Here is a 24,016-nt window from a genome sequence, read left to right on the forward strand (position 1 = left end):
CAGCATGGCAGAAACCCTTAGGGAAGGGGACAGGAAGCAGGAACTAGTTCTGACTGACGAACTGGAACAGTCCATTATCTGAGAACTAAGCAGGATAGAGAATAATGTTTCACTAAATGTCCACAGCAAAGGCCATTTCAGAGAAGAATCACAGTGATGTACATTTTCTTCCAACTGCAAAATAGAGGAAAAATAGAATTGTACTAAAAATGTAAATAGTACTCATCACTTATTATCTTGCTCTCTTTAGTTCGGGGGTTCCAGTATCAGAGTTGTGAGTAAAGATGTGGATACTTACATAGATCCGATCAAACAGCTTGCCCATGAAGCGGAAATCCAAAATTGATGTGACGTAAGGAGAGATCCCAACTTCTGTGTCCAACCACAATCCTCAATCTTCCACCTGGTCACCAAACGGGTACGAATCACTCTCTGTGAATGAAACGCACAGTTACTCAAACAGTGGCACACCACATTATAATTATGACATTATGATACACTTTCACCCCCCCCCCCCCCCCCCCCCACACACACACACACATAGTTAGGGAATGGAAGGTAAAGGGGAGTACAATAGGTGGCAGCAGCATGTCATACTCCGTTGTTCTGTTGGCACTCATCCAGGTCCACACACCGGGCCTGATGCCCCGTAGGCCTGGCTGCCACACACACAGGAACGACCTGGGCCTGTTGTGGCAGAGGGCATGTTTGTGACAGGGCTCCGTCAGGATGAAACATTCATCCACGCCAGTGGCGATTTTAGCATGTAAATCTTGGTGGGGCAAACTCCCCCAAATTGTTTTAGATGCATGCCAGCAAAGGAACTACACAACACAACACATTAATTACACTATAACTGTGACAAATGGTGCCCACAAACTGTTAGGGCCTACAGAAAGCTGTCCCAACAGCAGAGTCCCAACAGAAGTCCGAACACCTTACCACTACTATACCCGGCTATCAGCGGAGCCTTGTCTGGCAGAATTTATTTTCATTCAGCCTCATTTACTGCCTTATTAAAAAACATAGCTGATATGGCTGACTTGCTTAAACAAATCTGGTTTCTACTGACAATTAAGATGTACAAACTATGGCATAAGGGGACGATGAGCGGATAAGAGGCAATACGTAACTTCGATTAAGACGTTAATGACGAGCTAGCACCGGTGTAGTCATTAAAACTATTTGTTCAGCACTTTTGAAATGTACAGCGACAGAATTCAGAACATGGGCCGTTCTTACAGTATTCTCCCTGTACACCAAGTCAGAACCATAGGATAAATAAAGGGGGCATATAAGCAGACAATGAAAGCTCTGACAATATTTGATGATATTTCTCTAAAAACAGGCTATAGGCTACATGTGCACCACCAAGTCAGAACAGTAGGCTAAGTTATAAGGGGAAAAGGGAAAAAATTATTAGGGTGAGGCACATGGGCTACTAATAGCTTACTACACAACATACACTTAGTATTACTTTCTTAGCTACAGTATACATATCTCGTTGGCATATTACATAATTTATGCAGCAGCATACAATACATTTTTGGACCTTGTTGTGCTGTGCTCACTTGAACAGGAAGGTGGCGCGCCGGTCCTTCGTGGGCAAATTTTATCATGAAACTCATCAAAATCTGTCATTCTCTGGATTTATGGTGCTTTCAAGACAACGGGGAACTCTGAAAAAAACATGGTCAAATCATGATGTCAGTGATCTTCAGGTCAGAGCTCTAGAAAGAGGCCAGAGTTTTTGACTTGGAATTCAGAGTTGGATGACCTTTCAAAATCTAATCTCCCAGTCGACGCTCGTTCCCCCCCCCCAGAGTTCCCAGTTGTCTTGAATGCGGCAGAAGTCATGTTGGATTGACAGCATGGCCAATGTTAAACGTTTATCCTTTTAAGCATGGAAAAAAGACCCTTAAACCCAGACTTGGACCACACGCCCACTCCACTGAATAGCACGCTAGTGATTGCTTTGCAATGCTTGTAGTCAGCCACTGATTCCTTCAAACCCCTCATTGTTGAAATTTGTGATTTCCAACTTGTTGTATAATGTTTATGTCCAATGGCCGATGAGCACCGATACATTTTTATCTAGAATTTCTCTTCATATGACAAGGATTGAAAAGGATTTGCCAGTAGATTGTCCAATTGATTCATGATGACTGCTAGCTTGCTAGCTAAGATTTTGAAAGTATGATGTTGACATGATCAGTCCAATCAAAGCTACCATAGACTTAATCTGATTTGACATTTTATCTGTGGCCAATGACCTTGAGTCTTCTTGGATGGCACTTCTAATGTAACTCTATGGCAGCATCCAAGGGGCTTGAATTTTCGAGCTCTCTTCGTAGATTTTGCAGTGACGTAGTGTCCCCATGAGTGAGAAAACACTGAGCCAATCACGGTTCAACTAGAGAACATAACCAACCCCTACCCTCTGTATTATCCGCTGACTGCCCCACCACCACTACAGAAAGCACTGAGCTAGGCTGAAACACCTGCGTGAGGGTGCCACATACTGCTGGTATTCAGGCAGTCCTCTTCAGACACACACGTGCCTGCTCCGTAAGCTAGGCCCAGGATACAGGTGCAGTTGTACCTCCTGGGGGCGTTGTGGCACGTCATGTTCCCCGCACAGGTGGAGGGTGAGAGACATTCATCCACATCCTCACAGACAAACCCATCCCCCTTGTACCCCTCGGGGCACCATCAACCGTTTGTATTGTTGGAAAGGATCAGGCAGCTGCAGTTGTGGGGCTGGGTGGAGTTGTCGGGACACTCGTCAACATCCTGGCACTCATAACCAATGCCCCCAGTGCCAGTTGAAGGATCCAACCGGTTACATGAAGCGAACACAGGGGAACCCAAGAGCGGACTCAGATGCAGAGATGAATGAACCAAAATGTTTATTGTACACAGAGCGATATTGAGTGCAGAGCCGGGGTTGCTCAGAGGAGTTGCAGAAAAAACACTAAGTATAGAGTGAGGTTGGAGTTGACTGAGTTGAACAGGGTAAACAGGTCCTGAGGGAAATCCAAGGGTGTGGTGGTGAGTGAAGTAACTGAGAGGTAACTGCAACGAGAGGACAAAACAGTGTAAGGCAGGGAAACAAGTACAGCAGAGCAACAGGATCTTGAGAACTGACAAAAGGCTAAAATAACAACTGACTGAGCAGAGATTACAATCTAGCAGAGTTTGAGGTGGCAGGAATGAGTATATATAGAGGTCTTGATTTATGGGATGATTTGCAGCTGGTAGGGATTTGCTCTGACTCCAGCACACCTGTCTCCAACCACACAATCACACCAAGAGAGAGTATACAGGGGGAGAACTGCAGGTTAGGACGACACCGGATGATCACCAGAGGGCGTAGTGGGAGCAGATGTGACACAACCATGTTGTAGCAGCTGGCAACGGGGTGGCATCCTCCATTTTGGGTTTGGCACTCATCAATGTCTATAATTCATCCAAAATCGGACAGTGTCAAGGAAACAGCCCCATAAGTTGCTAAAAGAAAGCTCACAAGCAAATCCACACAAAAGCAGGGCAGGTACAGTATAGATGAACAGTCTAAACAAAGTAATGTAATGTATACTGATGATACAAATGATAAGAGAAATGGTATGCTTACCAGAACAATTCTTCCCATCGCCAGCGAAGCCACGGCGACAGAAACCAGAGGTGGCTCTCACACACTGGGCAAACATACTGCACTCCTTTTCTCCAGATTCACTCTCATCCATATCGGAAAAGAGAGAGAAGGAGAGAGAGAGAATTAGTCCCCTGAACACCGTCTTACCACATTATCAATTGTACAGAACAACATATTCTAAGTAAGATCAAACACCAGATTTTGAATAAAGAAAGACAGGACTTTGCAATTGAATGGTTATTGTGAAATATTGAGTGGTTCTGGTAGTTTTTGTGACTAAATCAAGTCTTCTTACCAGCGCAGTTTGTCTCGTTCTGTCTGTAGCCCACTTTGCAGAGGCAGGCAAAAGAGCCTGGGATATTCACACAGTCTCATTCTGGGAGCACACATTCTCCTGTCGCTCACTTAAGTCAGAGCAGGTGAGTCTATCCCCCCCAAAGCCTAGGTAGCCAGCGGATGAGGGTTGGCAGAGCCCATGAAGGTGGCAGGCAGAGGCACACTAGAAACTGGGGGCCACACAGGTGTCATTATAGGTCACTGTCTTGTTCATACAGGAACAAATGTAGGCTCTGGGGGAGTTGACAAACTCTGACATGGGGGAACAGGTGGCGGCGTTGGAGAGGGCACACTCATCCACATCCTGGCACCAGAAGCCGTCCCCGGTGAAGCCCTGCTGGCAAGAGCAAGAGAAGTCGCCGTGCACATTAGCACACAGTACCCACGGGTGGCAGGTGCCATTTGCAACGCACTCGTCCACATCCTCACACTTGGAGCCGTTGCCTGTGAATCCGTGCTTACAGGTACAGGTATGGGAGCCCACAGTGTTCAAACAGGTGGCATTGACGTGCCAGGGGTTGTCCCCTTTGCACTCGTTGATATCCGTACAGGCCATGGTCACCTGGCTAGGGCACCCGTATGCCCCCAAAGTGTTGGAGCAGCGCTCATTGAGGTGGCACGGCTCCTCCATGGCCTGGGACTCATCTACAAAGAGTGTACAGAACATTAGGACCACCTTCCTAATATTGAGTTGCACCCCCTTTTGCCCTTAGAACAGCCCCAATTTGTCGGGGCATGGACTCTACAAGGTGTCGAAAGCGTTCCACAGGGATGCTGGCCCATGTTGAATCCAATGCCTCCCACAGTTGTGTCAAGTTGGCTGGATGTCCTTTGGATGGTGGACTATTCTGGATAGATATGGTCAATTGTTGAGAGTGAAAAACCCTGAAGCGTTGCAGTTCTTGACACACTCGTACCGGTGCGCCTGGCAGCTACCATACCCTGTTCAAGGGCACTTAAATATTTTGCCTATTCGCCCTCTGAATGGCACACATACAAAATCGTTGTCTCAATTGTCTCAAGGCTTAAAAATCATTCTTTAACCTGTCTCCTCCCCTTCATCTACACCAACTCAAGTGGATTTAACACGTGACATCAATAAAGGATCATAGCTTTCACCTGGACTCACCTGGTCAGTCTGGCATGGAAAGAGCATGTGTTCTTGATGTTTTGTACACTCAGTGTATATCCTGGCAGATGGTGCGGCTGACCAGGTCGAACCAGGGTGTGGACACAGACAGGAGAAGGAACCTTTACTGTTGACGCAGGTGGCATTGTTCCAGCAGCCTCCTTTGTCCACCAGTTCACATCTGGACACTGGATCACCCCATCCCCGGAGTAATCCACTTGGCAGCTGCAGATGAACATGCCCGCCAGGTTGGTGCAGAGGGCATTGGGGTTGCACTGCTGTGCCATGGAGCACTTGTCCAGGTCCTCACAGGTGATGCTGTTGCCCCTGTACCCTGCCCTGAACTTACAGGTGACGGAGCCCGGGAAGTTGGCACAGGTGAAGAAGGGGCTACAGTGCCCAATGGCACACTCATTCAGGTTCGTGCACTTGGGAGTCATTGAATGTCATGTATCCGGTGCCACAGTTGCAGTAGAACGGAACTACGGTGTTGACAGACCCGGCCGAAGCAGGGCAGATATTAGGGATGACACACTCTCTTCCATCCCTTAGATATCCGGAGCGGCAGGAGCAGTCATAGCTGCCCAGCACATTGATACAGACAGTGTTGAGATCACATTTATTCTGCCAATTACAATAATTGATGGCCCTACAGGTCAGCCCATTCCCATTAAATTCATCGAAGCAGGTGCAGCGATACAAGCCCAGCATGTAGACACAGTCATCGAAGAGACTCTGAACTGGGAGTCTCTGAACTGGTAGCCTAGCAGTTAAGAGCGTTTGGCCAGTAACTGAAAAGTTGCTGGTTCGAATCCCCGAGATGACTCGGTGAAAAATCTGCCGATGTGCCCTTGAGCAAAGCACTTAACCCTAATTGCTCTGGATAAGAGTGTCTACTAAATGACTAAAATGTCAAGTAAATGTATATCCAGACACAGGTAGTTCCCATTGCCCTTAAAGCCTGTGTTATAGATGTACACATAGGAGCTGCTTGTACCAGATCAAATTTTATTTGTCACATGCGCCGAATACAACTTTACCGTGAAATACTTACTTACGAGCATTTTCCCAACAGTACAGAGTAAAAAAGTAAAAAAAATGTGTTTTAAAAAATACAAAAGGAAGTAGTAACCCAACAAAAGAACAATAACAAGGTTATACAAGGAGTACCGGTACCAAGTCAATGTGCAGGTGTCACGCCTACTCCCGTTCTCTCTCTCCGGCGCTCGATGTCGCCGATTTACTAACCACCGGTCCTGGCAACCAACAATACGCACACCTGGGAACTATCATTACGCACACCTGGACTTCATCGTTACCTTTATTACTTTCCCTTTATTTAGCCCTCAGCAGCCTCAGTCACTATTGGTTTTGTTCACGTTCAGTACGCTTCTCCTGTTTTGCTTATTTGCTTATTTTCATTATTAAACTCACCTTGTGCACCTGCTTCCTGACTCCTAGCATATACGTTACAGCAGGAGTACGAGGTAGTTGAGGTAATATACACATGTAGGTGGGGAAAAAGTGACTAGGTAATCAGGATAGATAATAAACAGAATAGCAGCAGCGTATGTGAAAGTGTGTCTGTGTGGCGTCAATATGCGTGTGTGTTTTGTGTGTGTGAGCGTATAGTGTGTTGGAGTGTCAGTGTAGTGTGTATGGGTCGAGTCCAGTGAGTGTGCATAGAGCCGGTGCAAGAGAGCGGTGCAATAAAAAGCGGGTCAATGTAAATAGTCAGTGACCATTTGATCAACTGTTCAGCAGTCTTATGGCTTGGGGGTAGAAGCTGTTCAGGAGCCTTTTGCTCCCATACTTGGTGCTCCGGTACTGCTTGCCGTGCGGTAGCAGAGAAAACATTCTATAACTTGGGTGGCTGGAGTCTTTGACTATTTTTAGGTCCTTCCTCTGACACCGCCTGGTATAGAGGCCCTTGATAGCAAGGATCTCGGCCCCAGTGATGTACTGGGCCGTACGCACTACCCTCTGTAGCGCCTTACGGTAGGATGCCAAGCAGTTGCCATATCAAGCGGTAATGTAGCCAGTCAAGATACTCTCAATGGTGCAGCTGTAGAACTTTTTGAGGATCTGAGAACCCATGCCAAATCTTTTCAGCCTCCTGAGAGGGAAGAGGTGTTGTCGTGCCCTCTTTACAACTGTTTGGGTGTGTGTGGACCATGATATGTCCTTAGTGATGTGGACACCGAGGAACTTGAAGCTCTCAACCCGCTCCACTACAGCCACGCTGTGACAGGCGGCATTCCCATGGCAGATGCCACGGTTTGTGCATTTCGTCAATGTTCGTGCACTGAAACCCATTTCCATTGAAGCCTCTTATGTACTTGCAGTCTTGCCCTCCTCTATTCGTACAGAGGTTAGTAGTCTGGCATTTGTCGATGTCCTTTCATTGGACTCTGTCGCCGAGGTAGCCATCCAGACACACACAGCTGCAGCTGCTCAGTGTGTTGTGTAATGTGCCTTTGAGTGGCAGCCGTGGAGGCCAGTAACACACTCGTCAATGTCCTCACCCAGTAGTCCATCTCCATGGTAGCCAATCTGACACACATATACACAGTCATTGACTTCAGCCTTGAGGGACTCGACGTGGGTGTGGCATTTACTTCCCACCGATTCCTAGTCACTCAGCTGAGCAACTAGAGAGAGAAAGAGAAAGAGGGGAGAGAAGCATTATTTGGATAGAGATAAACGTATTGAGGCAGTTCGTTTATTTAGAACTCATATACTATACTAGACCAAAACAAAATGTAACTGATAAAGAGAGAGACGACTACAGTCAAGATGACATGCGACCAGATCGTGGACCGACTCACCTACAGAGCAGTATCCCAGCACTGCACAAAGACACACCAGTCTTAGCAGTGGTAACATGCAGGAAAAAGAGTACAGTGAAAATGCATAGTCCCGTCTGTGTGTCGTCCACGATCAGCTCTTTGGTCTTACTGACATTGAGGGAGAGGTTGTCGTTCCGGCCCCAATTCCTTCTTGTGCTTAATGGTGGTAGAGTATTTGTTCCATTTCTTAGGGTCCTTTTTGTTTCCGTACCCACTTCCACTCCAAACATTAGCGCAAGGTCTACTACTACCTTAACATGAAGCCTATTTTTGAGACAAGAATCAACCCCACCACAGGAGATCACTGAAAAACTACTGATACTGTTCTCCCGTTATAACCGGAATGTTGCTAAGCATCGATAGGATAAAATAGGGAGGAAACTGAAATAAATGACAGAGCGGTAGTTGCTATTCATATTTGTGTTGGAAATATAGATCATTTGTATCATAAAAAATGTCAAGACATATTCCAAAAAGGTATTTGGTAAAATGTTTCGACTAATAATTTGGCAGTAACTGCTGTTTCTTTGATTAGGCCACAAAATGAACAACCTGAGAAAAAGGACACTACTGGAAACCCTTATTGTTTGTTCAAAGAATGTCCCCATAATGCCTTGGACTGTATTGTTGAGCATCCAAATAGATGAGACTTGTAAGTCCAGAAAGTTTGGAAATAAACATCCCCTGAAAGCACTGAATAGAGGAAACTGATAAAAAAAACAATCCCTGTTTTCTGCCACCCCCATAGGACCTTATTCTGCACAGTAAATCAAATCAAATTGTCTTTGTCACATGCGCCGAATACAACAGTGAAATGCTTACTTACCAGCCCTTTAACCAACAATGCAGTTTTAAGAAAAAAAAAGAAGTGTTAAGTAAAAATTAGATAAGTAAAACATTGTCTAGGTAATTGAGGTAATATGTACATGTAGGTAGAGTTAAAGTCATACAGTTTCAATAAACTAAAAGGTCATGTTTGCCTCCTATCAAACCCTGACATTTCAACATGAAGCACAGTATCCACTGTATTCCGTGGGTAAGTTACTGGGCCATGAAGTGTAGGCTATTTGTTTTCAGGTCCAGAAATCTATTAGATTAGAATTGCTCTGATACAACATTCCAGTTTCAATGTTGAAAACCCAAATGATCTATATCACGACTTGGCAAATGAAGGTGAAAGAGACATACCATTGCCTTCACTTACGGATAAGGTAAACATTTTGTATCGATTTTTAAAAAATTCTCAAAGACTATAGATAGGAAAATAATATGGCCAAGGTACGATGATCTGGGATGTAAGGATTCCCTTTGGAAATGTTCTGGTCCCCTTGACAGGGAAAAGTTTGTCATCAGACAATGTCTTTATGTTTACGTTTGTTGCTCAGTATCACAGACATCGGAGTACATGAAGAATTGATCCCCCCCAAAAAACCTTCAAAATCACAGTATTAAATGACCAATTTGGAACCATTTCAAAATGTATCATTTAAGTAACCCTCATCTGTCTGTAAGTCAGTTAGTGTGCACCAACAAGTCACAGAAAAAAATGATATATGAATGTGACTCAAAAAGGCCACTAGACATTTGTTGCTACAGGTATCATAGCCATGTCCACGGGATGATGTTTGGATTGGGGGTGCTGTTGAGTTTATATATAAACACACACACAGATCTGCTCAAATTTGTTGGTACCCCTCCACAAAAAACAAACGCACAATTTTCTCAAATAACTTGAAACTGACAAAAGTAAATTGGCATCCACCATTGTTTATTCCATATTTAATAGAAAGCAGACTTTGCTTTAGATTTTTTACTCAACATAATATTGTAAATAACAAAAGAAATGAAAGAGACATGGACAAAAATTATGGGACCCTTAAACTAATATTTTGTTGCACAACCTTTAGAGCCAATCACTACAATCAAACATTTTCTGTAGCTCTCAATGAGACTCCTGCACCTGTTAACAGGTAGTTTGGCCCACTCTTCCTGAGCAAACTGCTCCAGCTGTCTCAGGTTTGATGGGTGCCTTCTCCAGACTGCAAGTTTCAGCTCTTTCCATAGATGTTCGATAGGATTCAGATCGGGACTCATAGAAGGTCACTTCAGAATAGTCCAATGTTTTGTTCTTATCTATTCTTGGGTGACTTTAGCTGTGTGTGTGTGTTGGGTCATTATCCTGTTGGAGGACCCATGACCTGTGACAGACAGAGCTTTCTGACACTGGGCAGTACGTTTCGCTCCAGAATGCCTTGATAGTCTTGAGATTTCATTGTGCCCTGCACAGATTCAAGGCACCCTGTGCCAGGTGCAGCAAAGTAGCCTCAAAACATAACCGAGCCTCCTCCATGTTTCACTGTAGACATTTACATTACATTTAAGTCATTTAGCAGACGCTCTTATCCAGAGCGACTTACAAATTGGTGCATTCACCTTATGATATCCAGTGGAACAACCACTTTACAATAGTGCATCTAACTCTTTTAAGGGGGGGGGGGGGGGTTAGAAGGATTACTTTATCCTATCCTAGGTATTCCTTAAAGAGGTGGGGTTTCAGGTGTCTCCGGAAGGTGATGATTGACTCCGCTGACCTGGCGTCGTGAGGGAGTTTGTTCCACCATTGGGGTGCCAGAGCAGCGAACAGTTTTGACTGGGCTGAGCGGGAACTGTACTTCCTCAGAGGTAGGGAGGCGAGCAGGCCAGAGGTGGATGAACGCAGTGCCCTTGTTTGGGTGTAGGGCCTGATCAGAGCCTGAAGGTACGGGGGTGCCGTTCCCCTCACAGCTCCGTAGGCAAGCACCATGGTCTTGTAGCGGATGCGAGCTTCAACTGGAAGCCAGTGGAGAGAGCGGAGGAGCGGGGTGACGTGAGAGAACTTGGGAAAGTTGAACACCAGACGGGCTGCGGCGTTCTGGATGAGTTGTAGGGGTTTAATGGCACAGGCAGGGAGCCCAGCCAACAGCGAGTTGCAGTAATCCAGACGGGAGATGACAAGTGCCTGGATTAGGACCTGCGCCGCTTCCTGCGTGAGGCAGGGTCGTACTCTGCGAATGTTGTAGAGCATGAACCTACAGGAACGGGTCACCGCCTTGATGTTAGTTGAGAACGACAGGGTGTTGTCCAGGATCACGCCAAGGTTCTTAGCACTCTGGGAGGAGGACACAATGGAGTTGTCAACCGTGATGGCGAGATCATGGAACGGGCAGTCCTTCCCCGGGAGGAAGAGCAGCTCCGTCTTGCCGAGGTTCAGCTTGAGGTGGTGATCCGTCATCCACACTGATATGTCTGCCAGACATGCAGAGATGCGATTCACCACCTGGTTATCAGAGGGGGGAAAGGAGAAGATTAATTGTGTGTCGTCTGCATAGCAATGATAGGAGAGACCATGTGAGGATATGACAGAGCCAAGTGACTTGGTGTATAGCGAGAATAGGAGAGGGCCTAGAACAGAGCCCTGGGGGACACCAGTGGTGAGAGCACGTGGTGCGGAGACAGATTCTCGCCACGCCACCTGGTAGGAGCGACCTGTCAGGTAGGACGCAATCCAAGCGTGGACCTTGCCGGAGATGCCCAGCTCGGAGAGGGTGGAGAGGAGGATCTGATGGTTCACAGTATCAAAGGCAGCCGATAGGTCTAGAAGGATGAGAGCAGAGGAGAGAGAGTTAGCTTTAGCAGTGCGGAGCGCCTCCGTGACACAGAGAAGAGCAGTCTCAGTTGAATGACTAGTCTTGAAACCTGACTGATTTGGATCAAGAAGGTCATTCTGAGAGAGATAGCAGGAGAGCTGGCCAAGGACGGCACGTTCAAGAGTTTTGGAGAGAAAAGAAAGAAGGGATACTGGTCTGTAGTTATTGACATAGGTATGGTGTAGGTATGTAGGTATGGTGTTCTTCTCTTTGAAAGCTTAATTTTGTTTCTGTGAACATAGAGCTGATGTGACTTGCCAAAAAGCTCCAGTTGACTCATCTGTCCAAAGGATTGTGGCTTGTCAATATGCTTTTTAGCAAATTCCAGTCTGGCTTTTTTATGTTTTTCTTTCAAAAGTCGAGTCCTCCTGGGTCTTCTTCCATGGAGCACACTTTCGCTCAAAAAGCGACGGATGGTGCGATCAGAAACTGACGTACCTTCACCTTGGAGTTCAGCTTGCATCTCTTCGGCAGTTATCCTTGGTTCTTTTTTTTACCATTCGCACTATCCTTCTGTTCAATCTGGGGTTGATTTTCCTCTTGCGGCCGCGCCCAGGGAGGTTGGCTACAGTTCCATGGACCTTAAACATCTTAATAATATTTTCAACTGTTGTCACAGGAACATCAAGCTGCTTGGAGATTGTCTTGTAGCCTTTACCTTTACCATGCTCGTCTATTATTTTCTTTCTGATCTCCTCAGACAAATCTCTGCTTTGCTTTCTCTGGTCCATGTTCAGTGTGGTGCACACAATGATACCAAACAGCATATTGACTACTTTTCTCCATTTAAATAGGCCGAATGACTGATTACAAGATTGGAGACATGTGTGATACTAATTAAAGAAACAAATTAGTTTGAAATATCACTATAATCCTATTATTTATGATCTTTTCTAAAGGTGTACCAACAAATGTGTCCAGGCTGTTTTAGAACATCTTTGTAGAATAAGCAATAACTCATCTCTTTTCACAGCTTCTTTGCTTTATTCTATGACATACCAAAGGCATGCAAGTATACATGATAAAATAGCTTTTAATTTAATCACTTGTCAGGAGGAATGAAGCATTATTTCAATGAGCTGTAAGGGTACCAACAAATTTGAGAACGTCTGCATATATTTCTTTTTCGATTTATCGGGGGGTGCTGCAGTACCCTCAGCACCGCTACTTGCGCGGCTATGATCAGAGCAGAGATGTACTCACCACATATTTTTCTATACTCTCGGTGTCTAGGAGGCTTTCATTGGGGCTGAGAGTGCAGGCTTCTCTCGAATATAAAGTGTGTGTCTTTTCCGTCTCTCTGAGGTGGATGTGACTGTGTCCTCTCCTCCTTTCTTACCCAGGCTGTGTGCCAGTTCAGTGCCTCCACTGCTGTCTCTTGTCTCTCTTAGGGACCCAAAACAATAGGACATCTACCATATCTGAGAGCTCTCTGACACCTGAAACCGCCGAGAAGGGGAACACCCACATTACTCACCTTTATGTATCGTTCCTCTCACAACAACTGGACTAGTCCCCTGATGCATTCATTTGTCCTCCTCACTGTAAAGAGATAGAGCCAAATAGACAAGGGACACTGGTCAGGATGGATTCATCTACAAATAAGTGTTGGAAGTGTTTTACAGTGCTATTCTGAGAATACAGTAGTTCATAATTATCTGATGTAAGCCTTTAACAGTTGGCTTCCATTCTTCATGTATCATGGCTGCTTATTGTTTAACAGGAAGTACGCCTTTGCATAAACTGTACAGCGTGCAGTTGCGACCTGTCATTCAGGGCAGGTTGGGCAGACGTCCCCCCTGTTTTGAGCCCCACCTCTTTATCTCAAATTAGCTAAGAATAAAATAAAATGTGTTGCCTGTTTTGCATTTTATTTCGACATTAATACCTGTCACATACCAGTTTTCAAAAAATGTAAAAAACTGTTTAACATGGTCTCTTTTTTGCTTTTTTGAGTAAAGTAGCTCCAAAATGCACATTTTATTTCTGTGGTGAAGGGGCAGCCAGCGGAAAATACAGAGCGTAGGTGTTGGTAATCGTATCTACTTGCACCATGATTGCCATGATTGCTCCTAAATAAAGTTTAAAAAATATATATAAATTGCTCTTTAATTACTTGTTACCTTTATCTCTTATTCTTATCTGTATTTCTTTTTAAACTGCATTGTTGGTTAGGGGCTCGTAAGTAAGCATTTCACTGTAAGGTTGTATTTGGCGCATGTGACTAATACAATTTGATTTGATTGGCTCAGTGTTCTGTCACTCATGGGGACACTACATCACTGCAGAATCTACAGGGAGAGCTAGGCAGTTCAAGCCCCTTTGGGTGCTGCCATAGATTTACATTAGAAGGGCCCATCCAAGAAGGCTCAAGGTCATTGGTCACAGATAAAATGACGTCAAATCACTTTATATCTACCGTAGCTTTGTTTGGACTGATCATGTCAACATCATACTTTCAAAATCTTAGCTAGCAAGCTAGACAAGCAGTCATCATCGTGACAAATGTTGACAATCTACTGGCAAATCCTTTTCAATCCTTGTCCTTTGAAGAGAAATTATAGATAAAAACGTATCGGTGCTCATTGGCCATTGGACATAAACATTACACAACATGTTGGAAATTGCAAATTCAACAATGAGTGGTTGGGAAGGAATCATTGGCTAACTGCAAGCATTGCAAAGCAATCACTATTTTGCTTCCCCTGCTTGCTATTAAGGGCCTCTTATCCAAGCTTAAAAGGATAAACATTCACACGTAACATGAGCCAGAAAATGTTGAATACATTGGCCATGCTGTCAATCCAACATGACTTTTGACTCATTCAAAACAACTGGAAACTCGGGACCTGGGAAATCTCAGACTTCAGTGAGTTCAAGACACCTGGGAACTTAGACAAAAACGAGCTTTGACTGGGAAAATACGTTTTGAACGGTCATCCAACTCAGAATTCCAAGTCGTGACCTCGGGCCTCTTTCTAGAGCTCTGACCTGAAGATCACTGATGTCATGATTCAACCTTGTTTTTTCTGAGTTCCCAGTTGTCTTGAAAGCACCACAAATCCAGAGAATGCTAGACTTTGATGACAAAGTTTCATGACAAAATTTGCCCACGAGAAGGACAGCCACACCACCTTCCTGTTCAAGTGAGCACAGCACAACAACAGTAAGTCCAAAAATGTCTTGTATGCTGCTGCATAAATTGTGTGCCAGGGAGATATGTATACTGTCTGTAGCTAAGAAAGTAATACTAAGTGTATGTTGTGTAGTACGCTGTTAGCAGCCCATGTGCCTCACCCTAATAATGTTGTCCCTTTCCCCTTCACAACTTAACCTACTGTTCTGACTTGGTGGTGCACATGTAGCCTATATCCTGTTTTAGAGAAATGTAATCTTCAAATATTGTAAGAGCTTTCATTGTCTGCTTATACTGTATGCCCCTTTATTTATCCTAGAGTTCTGACTTAGTGTACAGGAAGAACACTGTAAGAACGGGCCATGTTCTGAATTCTGTCGCTGTACATTTCAAAAGTGCTGAACATATAGTTAAATTGACTACGTCCGTCTTAGCTCGCTCAGTAATGTCTTAATCGAAATTACGGACTGTCTCTTATCTGCTCATCGTTCCCTTATGCCATAATTTGTACATCTCAATTGTCAGTAGAAACCAGATTTGTTCAAGCAAGTCAGCCATATCAGCTATGTTTTTTAAAAAGGCTGTAAATGAGGCTGAATTAACTGTTCCGCTGCCAGACAAGGCTCCGCTGATAGCCAGGTGTAGCAGTGGTAAGGATTCACTCCATGGTGCTGAAGAGAAAGCTCTGCTTATGTGACAGCTTTATGTAGACCCTAACAGTTTGTGGGCACCGTTTGTCACCGTTATAGTGCAGTTAATGTATTGTTTAGTTTTGTGTTGTGTAGTGGCTTTGCTGGCATGCATCAACAACAAACAAAAGTTTGCCCCACCAAGATTTACATTCTAAAATCGGCACTAGGAATCAGGGCCTGCATTCACAAAGCGTCTCAGAGTAGGAGCGCTGATCTAGGATCAAGTCTCTCTTCTTATTCATTATGGTCAACAAGGAGAATCTGATCCTAGATCAGCCCTCCTAATCTGAGACGCTTTGTGGTCTCATTGTAGGTACTTCACTTGTTAACCTAACATAGCTGGCATAAAATAAAGGTCTGAAATTAGATCCCTTACATAGGCCTACTGGTCTTGACCAGAAGAAAAAAAAACATTTGGGTGAGTTTCTCTTCTACACTGTTTAACCAATCCAGTAAATGTGGAGGAGGAGTTAAGATGGAGTGTCGCCTTGTTAACTTCCAAAAGCGGAAGTTTAGTCACAGGCTCTCTTTCCATTTCCTCTGAAAACCGTAATATCAGGTTGTTGGGAACTTGGCAGAGGCTATTCACTGGTAGACCTGCTAATCAGCTGTGTGGTGAGATAAAGGCTACAGGTAGATAATATAGGTAATAAAGTACTACTGTGTTGATAAGGCCAGTTAAAGGTAAACTACCTGTCTGGTTTATCATTTTAGTTCCCAGGTGGAATAATCCCCTGAATAGTGTTTTGATATACCTTTTTTATTTTCTGATCAGAAATCTTTGAAATGATCGTACTTCAGATAAAACTCATGTTTAGTCATGTTGTATGATACATTCTCCACTGGTAGATGAGTAGCCTAAATTATTTTCCACACTGCTTTATCTGATCCATCTGAGAAATATGACTCATAGCCAAATTAGTCATCACCATGGAGACTTCCGTCAGTGCTGTTGTTTCTACCTTTGGTTTTGGGATTATTTTTTTTTAAACCTGGGTTGTTCAAATGATACTGTGTGTATATATATATATATAGAACAGCAGGGTGTAATCATTGTAGGGAAAATAAATGTCTCCTCATTTATACATTTTGATTCTCAAAATAGCCTACCGTTAATACATATTCTGATTACCTCTCATTAGAGGTCTTCACGGATCAACCTGAGACATTTTGTAGTTAACTCTTGAATCAAGGGTTAGATCCCTTTCAGAAATTTCCCATGAAAATCTGTTGCCAATTGGATGGAAACAGAGCTACTGATTAATATTTTATTAACTCTCTTGGACAGTAGACCTACACAGCTGTGGCGTGGATGACTTTTCTGTCAAACCCGCAACCAAAACAACCTCAGGCTGATTCTGTAGGCCTAAACATTTCATTTAGAACAAAACATATTAGATTATTATATTGAGTTAGACCTGAGTTAAAACCTACCAAAATATGTCTAACACACAACACTCACTAGTATCCTAAACTCACAAAATAAAAGTCTTCTAATCTCATATTCAGTCAACAGAAACAAATGAACCGATCTCTGATAAACTCAATATTCTACATCCAAATATAGCTTTGTCATAGCGGGAATAGCCTACTAACCTTAGACCTACAAATCCCAATTGTTGAAAATGACACTGGAATGCAGATGGGAGACGCAATCCTTCCATAGCCTATTCAAATTTGATTTTGAATTGGTCAAACAGGCTATAGCCTACCTTTAGTCTAAATCAATGTTGATCAAAGCAGTTAAATAGGATAGATTGTAATGTTTCTCAGTAAAAGAATAGGCCTGCGGAATATTAGGTTAGAGACAAAAGTTAACTATTTGCAGCATGCTTGCAGTCAGGCACATAAAAAAAGAAATCCTACTAAAATATTTGGTCAACAGAAACAAGGCAAACATTTCTGAAAACCTCAACGTTCTACATCTAACTATTGGGGTGTCATTATGAAAATGCAAAGCTGTAGAGCACAAATAAATAATTTTAAATACAACTGAAAATGCACAGTTAAAGTTTACTGTCAGACAAGTAAAAACTATTTCGCTGGCTTGCGAGGCAATAAATCTGCATTTTATGCGATACAGACCCACCCCCATTTGGATCTAATTCTCTCTCAGCTCGGACATGTTTTGGGTCGGATCTGGTCCACCTTGAATATACATATTTTTTAAAGATTGGATCCAGTTGGGGTCAGGTATGAATTTAACGAATTCGGTTCGGATCTCAATTTTGGGATCCGAGAAAAACTCATTGGCAGTAGTTTGATTATATAAATGTTTGTATTTTCTAAATTATATTGTTCTCCATCTTTCTCACCCTCTTTCTATCTTTCTCTCTTAATTAAATTCAAAGGGCTTTATTGCCATGAAAAACATATGTTTACATCACACATACACAAGAGAGAGATACTATGTACAGACTCAGTGAGCATAGCCTTGATATTGAGAGAGGTCAACATACCAGACATGGCTCTCAAGAGAAGAAAGCTTGATTAGGTGATTGTTTGAATCAGCTGTGTAATACTAGGGCAAAAGGCAAAATGTGCACCCCATTAGGGTCCCAAAGACCAAGTTTTGGAAACCATGATTTATCTTCCCCCACTATTCCTACTACAACTATTTGCACATTGCTAAAACACTGTACATTGCTGACAATAAAACAAATATTTCCCATGCCAATAAAGCCTCTTTGAATTGAGAGAGAGAGAGAGAGAGCTTGTTTCCTATGGCAATGACGGGAAAAAAGGCGAGTCAGGTAAAACGCCACACACAGTCCTCATTATTTAAATTAGCCGACGTCATGAGACTGACTCTGTTCTTAGAAATCAAAGTATTTTTCAACTACAGGTGTCAGTATCAGATACAGTATTACATTTTATAAATTCGATGGCTTAAGTGTTTTCACAGGTGATATCGAATTTGTTAAGTAATTACACACACCACTGCTCACCAATCCGTATCCGTGCTTGTTTGGTGAACAAGATCTCATTGGAGTTCATCTCAACTGGTTGGACGAGCCGCACCTGTGGAAAGAAAAGGACCCTTCTGTCGCTCAGGTGTTTACTCCATTTTGGTGCTTTGTGCTGGACGGTCACAACGCTTACTAAGGACATTTAATTTGTTCTCAAAGTTTCTACCATGACGATTTGGATTGCACTTCTTCTTGCGACTTTCGCAGTGGGTGCCTCAGCTCAATGTAAGTTGATTTAATTTAGGCATTTTAACAAGGGAAATATTTATTAGCATTTAGTTATTTTTTTTATGAGAAGACACATTTTAAAATGTGTAAGAAAGTAACCATAATCTCTAGACAATTTTGATAGTTGGAGGCAATCGGTCCCAAAATTGATAGCTAACAAGTTAACTTTTTTTGTATTGACCTCTGCGTTTCGCTGCCTAGCCCTAGACAGCCAGCCCAAATCAAGCTTTTCGTTATGATAAACCAATTGTTTATGGGCAAAATATTACAATGACGTTGCATGTTACACAATTGTATGTTTTCTTTATACATTGGACATAGTTATACTCCAAGACTAGTTTCGGTGCGTTAAAGAGTGGGGGGTCGGGAAGGTATTGTTCTGTGTAACCAACGCCCAGTTCGAGCTCTCTAACGTTACCTGTAGGCCTACACCCTCCGTGGGAATTCCTTTGGGACTTGTTTTTAACTGCTTCCGCTCTAATAAACATGGCTATTTGTTACTCCATTACATCACCTGTTGTTGGCCTCATGGTAGTCTGATTAGTCGGGCTGTAATACACAATTTAATTGGTATATACAGCCTAAAACGAATGTTTGGGAAGTCGTGTAAATGTTCCTAACTTTACCTCGGTACCGAACCATATAACCGCTACCTACCGGGTCTCTAAAAAGTCGGGTAAACAATACTTTCGTGTGGATATTTCGCCTCATATCGGGCAGCTGTTGGACAAACCGCACCGAAAACCATCTCATACTTTTTTAAATGTAAAAAAAAAAAAAAATGTTCTGGCTTGTAAAGAAATGTACACGACTTTGCAAGTATTCGTTTCAGGCTGTACCAATTATGTTTTTCAGACTAGCCTCATGTTTAATTTGTCTTCCACAGGCAAATGTGAAAGTATGAAGTGGGCCACATGCGATGGCACCCCTTGCCAATGTAGCATTATGGTTGAAGCTGGTATGCAACAAAACCTGAACTGCTCTACATGTAAGTACCTCTCATTATGTCAAGCAACATTAATCTAATTTGTGAAACATAATACTTCCTGTTATAAATATTACAACTAGCCTACATCCATTTTTAAAAAGGGGTTTGTGGGTTAACTTTTCTGGGACTGGTGTGACTTGTTCTCATCCAGTGTTATTTTGCCTATGAATGATTCTTAAGGTCTCTTATCCCTCTGTTAGTGATCCCCAAATGCTACCTGATGAAGGCAGAGATGTACCGTGCTAAGAACAACCTGTCCACTCGTACTGGAGGAAAGCCAGTCGAGACTGCCTTCGTGGACAATGATGGTATCTATGACCCGGTCTGTGAGGCCACTGGTGCCTTCCATGCCAAACAGTGCAACAACACTGAGGAGTGTTGGTGTGTCAACAGTGCTGGCGTGCGCAGAACCGACAAGGGAGACAAGAACCTCAAGTGTGAGAAGCTCGTGGAGACCTAGTAAGTTTTCTATCATGTGTATTTAGATTAAGAATCATGGGTTGCCATCATTCATGCAGGATGTGGCTTCAGCTTTAACTGGTATACAGACTGAGCACACGTATTATGCTTGTGAAACACAAATTCAGGATGACTAAGAAAAGGGAAGTGATAGGCCGAATCTAAATTCTGATGACTAGGAAATTGTACTGGGTATTGAAATCTAACCCTGTCCCTCTCTCCTCCAGTTGGGTTCGCCTGGAGCTCAAGCACAAGGAAGTGAGCAAAGCCGTGGATGTAAATAAGTTGCAGGCGTAAGTATTTACGTCCGTTTCATGGTATTCGTGTCAACTTAACATTTCACAAGTGCTGTAATATTAACACGTGCATGAAACTACTCACTGAACTTTGTCCTCCTGCAGTGCCATTGCAAATGCCATCGAAACCCGTTACAGCTTTGACAAGACCCTTGTGAAGGAGGTGGAGTATGACCCCGATGCTCGCATGATCGTCGTCGACGTCAAGAAGGAGAAGGGAGACCGCAAAGCCGACCTATCGCGTATGGCCTACTACATGGAGAAAGACGTAAGTCATGACCTCTCCCCTCCCTTTGCTGTTTCACTTCAGTGACGCATATCGTGGTCTCCCTCGACATGTCTTCTGATCTCAGTTAAATAAAACATATTCAAATCAAAACCCAGATTATTGACCTGTGAATATTCTGTTATTCCCAGGTCAAGGTGCTGCCCCTGTTCGCCAACCAAGAAAAGTTTGAGCCCAGTGTGGACGGTCAGAAGCTGGAGATGGAGAACATCTTGGTGTACTATGTGGATGAGGAGGCCCCCACCTTCACCATGAAGAGGCTGACCGGGGGCATTATCGCAGTCATCGTGGTGGTCATCCTGGCCGTGGTCGCTGGACTGCTGGTCCTTTTCTTTGCAAGGAAGCGAGAGCAGAAGTACAGCAAGGCGGAGGTGAGTGGTCCAACATGTTCCTCTGATAACGAGGTTAAAGAAGCATTTGAAACACTGCGTCTATAAGCTGTTCCTGTTGTGGTCATGGTTTTATGTATATAGTAAGGACATTCTCCAAATTGAAAACCATACTGGCACATTGAAAGACCATTTACCCCATGATGCCTAATGTTTTGTTTGATTGCTTTCCCTTTCAGCCCAGAGAGATGGAGGCCCTGTAGACAATCCTTCACCAGTCGGTTCTACGCTGGAATATTAACAGCTTGTACATAGCCCTTTAACAAAACATTGTTTGCAATTGTGCTGTTTTTAATATTGTTACTTGAGGGATGCTGTTTGTAAAGGACTGGACTTTATATTTGGCACTGTTACTACCACAAGCATCTTTGTATATAAACTGGTGTCATTTTAAATCCTAATGTCTGTAAAATGGCAAAGCTACAGTGCTTCAGAAACACATGATACATGTCCAGGTTGATTTAAATGCATCAATGTTTTTATTAAATGAAGTCTGAATGATGGTAACCTGTACAGTTTCATATATGCATTGTGTTTTGATGGATTGTTATTAATAAAGTCTTAAAATATCCTTTGCTTTGCCTTACAATTTTGTTACAATCAATTTATTTGCCTCTAGAATGACAAGGGGGTTCTTAGACTGAGTTTAATGGAATGGTGTTCAGCATTATAGCCAGGTGTACCTTAAGGTGTCTCAATGGAAAATTACTGTGCAGAGTCAAACTAATGGGGGAGGGGAACAATTGGCATGAAATTACTTTGTTTCCCAGCCAACTAATGAGGAATATACTCAAACCAAGTCTATAAAACATATCTAAACTGTTAACATGGTCACCCCTAAACAAGTTTATGGCTAGTATTGGTCTTGCGTGATACGTATCCATGTATTGTAACTCATTTTATTTGGTCACAAACATTTAGCAGATGTAGCTAAATGCTTGTGTTCCTAGCTCCAACAGTGCACTTCACTCCATGACATGCTTAGTTACACAACTCTTGACTTGATCCCAGATGAGGTAGGGTGGAAACAGGAAACACAATGTATACTTCAGAACCGGTTTTAACACGCCAAACCAATGTACTCCATTTGGATATGCTGGTGAAAAGACTAGGGTGTGTTCACCTCCGGTCACATGTTCAGTATCTGCGATACTCTGGAAATGCTACTGAGTGTCTTCATGGCCCTTACGGTCATGGGATCATTATGTTTAGGAGGCTTTCTAATGTACGTATTTTTCATGTAGATTAATTACAGATCTTGAATGTGGGGATTTTTAATGAAAGATCTCACTGAGCTTGTTCATGTGAACTAAAATTACTTTTTGAGAATGCATGTTCATGTCAGTTGACTGAGAAGGGCCTGCGTGTAGATACTATGACCCCACCTATTTCGTGAGGGGATGTGGTTAGTCAACGTCTGCTCTGAAACCATTTGGCGCTACGTCAAACCTGTTTGTCTAGTTGAGGTCATCATAATACTCAAGTCTACAGAGAGGATGGTAACCTGTATATAAGGCCCTTAGTGTTAGAAAGTTAAGTCAAAATACAAGGTCATAGCACATCAGTGGAGTTCTGTAGCGAGACTGGTTAATAGTTTATATATCAGCAGTTATACAGAGAAAGATTATAAGCCATATTGTCAGGTTAAGATTCACATTTTTAAACAGTATTGTATTTGAAAGGTACCAGACAGGCGGTCATTACCACATTAACACTAGAAGCTATCAACGGATAACCTGTCCCAGCTTGCTCACATTGTTTAGTTTGGTGTTTGGTTCTGGAAATTTTTACAAGCAGTACAACTACAAGTAGGTAGCATTTTGGGATAAGTCTTTGTAAGTGTTACATTATTGGACCAATGAATCGGACACCTTACTGTAAAATCGGTACATTAATGACAAAGGACTTTCTTACTGGAATTTCTCTTTTTTCTTTAAATAAGAACTAAAATACACACATATACAAAAATAGCTTTATCAAGGAATAAATAGGCATTTTCAATAGTCATTACCAATTGCTTTGCCTATGTTCCCCTTTCAAACTCTTCTCCTTTTATCTCATTGTTTCCCGCCTCCCATAAGCAACACAAAGTGCCTCTAACTAGTTTAGACAGGTTTGGGTGTTGTATGTCCCCTTTCCTCCTGCGTACCTGAAATGAGGGTGTGTCAGTTCCCGGCAGGCCCTATTAAGCTCCACAGCATCAACCACAGAACAGCCTATCAGGGGAAGTTAAAGTGCCTTTTGGTCCTAGACTTGGAGCTCCGGTACCGACTGCCGTGCGGTAGCAGAGAGAACTGTCTATGACTTGGGTGACTGGAGTCTTTGACAATTTTTTGGGCCTTCCTGACACCGCCTTGTGTATAGGTCCTGGATGGTAGGAAGCTTGACCCCAGTACGCACTACCCTCTGTAGCGCCTTACGGTCAGATTCCGAGCAGTTTCCATACCAAGTGGAGATGTAACTGGTCAGAATGCTCTCGATGGTGCATTATAAGCTTGTATTTGGGAATGACATACATCAAGAACTCACATAGGAAACAAGCAGTTTAAAATGGATTCAGGTTCTAATAAATGATCATACTGATCTAGAAATATGCTTTCCAGTTATTCAAAATTGAATGAGTCATGCTTTGGTTTAAAATTCCTGTCATCTGAGGGAACTTGTCAACTGACACACCTTCCCAAACTCTGCCCACGTCCACTATAACACCTCTGTTTTACTTTCTTAGATGTCTCTTTGCCCTCACAGGCCCACAATTCTTGTGAAACAGCACACATGCTTTTCAATCACTGTTCAATATTATTCCATCAATCCACTCTCTCAAACACCACATCCTATCACTGAACAACAGCCTCTTTGTGGCACTCCAGTCTCCTTTTCAACTAATTTAACACCTGATTTGCTTAACACTATTTCGC

General features: G+C 43.1%; 1 protein-coding gene across 1 annotated transcript; it reads left to right on the forward strand.

The window, feature by feature from the left end:
• The first annotated feature begins 18,191 nt into the window (after window positions 1–18,191).
• LOC139570731 (epithelial cell adhesion molecule-like) lies at window positions 18,192–21,669 on the forward strand. The gene is made up of 7 exons (XM_071392867.1): window positions 18,192–18,677; window positions 19,567–19,668; window positions 19,869–20,127; window positions 20,355–20,420; window positions 20,529–20,691; window positions 20,841–21,080; window positions 21,278–21,669. The coding sequence occupies exons 1-7, from the start codon at window positions 18,620–18,622 to the stop codon at window positions 21,299–21,301; spliced, it is 912 nt and encodes a 303-aa protein (XP_071248968.1). The 5' UTR covers window positions 18,192–18,619; the 3' UTR covers window positions 21,302–21,669.
• The last annotated feature ends 2,347 nt before the right edge of the window (window positions 21,670–24,016 follow it).

This window comes from Salvelinus alpinus, chromosome 3 (assembly GCF_045679555.1).
Source record: "Salvelinus alpinus chromosome 3, SLU_Salpinus.1, whole genome shotgun sequence".
NCBI lineage: Eukaryota > Metazoa > Chordata > Actinopteri > Salmoniformes > Salmonidae > Salvelinus > Salvelinus alpinus.

Bases quoted from the DNA above. Each gene is read 5' to 3' on its own strand.
- LOC139570731 (XM_071392867.1), top strand. From the start codon at position 18,620: ATGACGATTTGGATTGCACTTCTTCTTGCGACTTTCGCAGTGGGTGCC. The intron at 18,678-19,566 runs GTAAGTTGATTT...TGTCTTCCACAG, and splicing joins AGTGGGTGCCTCAGCTCAAT to GCAAATGTGAAAGTATGAAG. The intron at 20,421-20,528 runs GTAAGTATTTAC...GTCCTCCTGCAG, and splicing joins GATGTAAATAAGTTGCAGGC to TGCCATTGCAAATGCCATCG.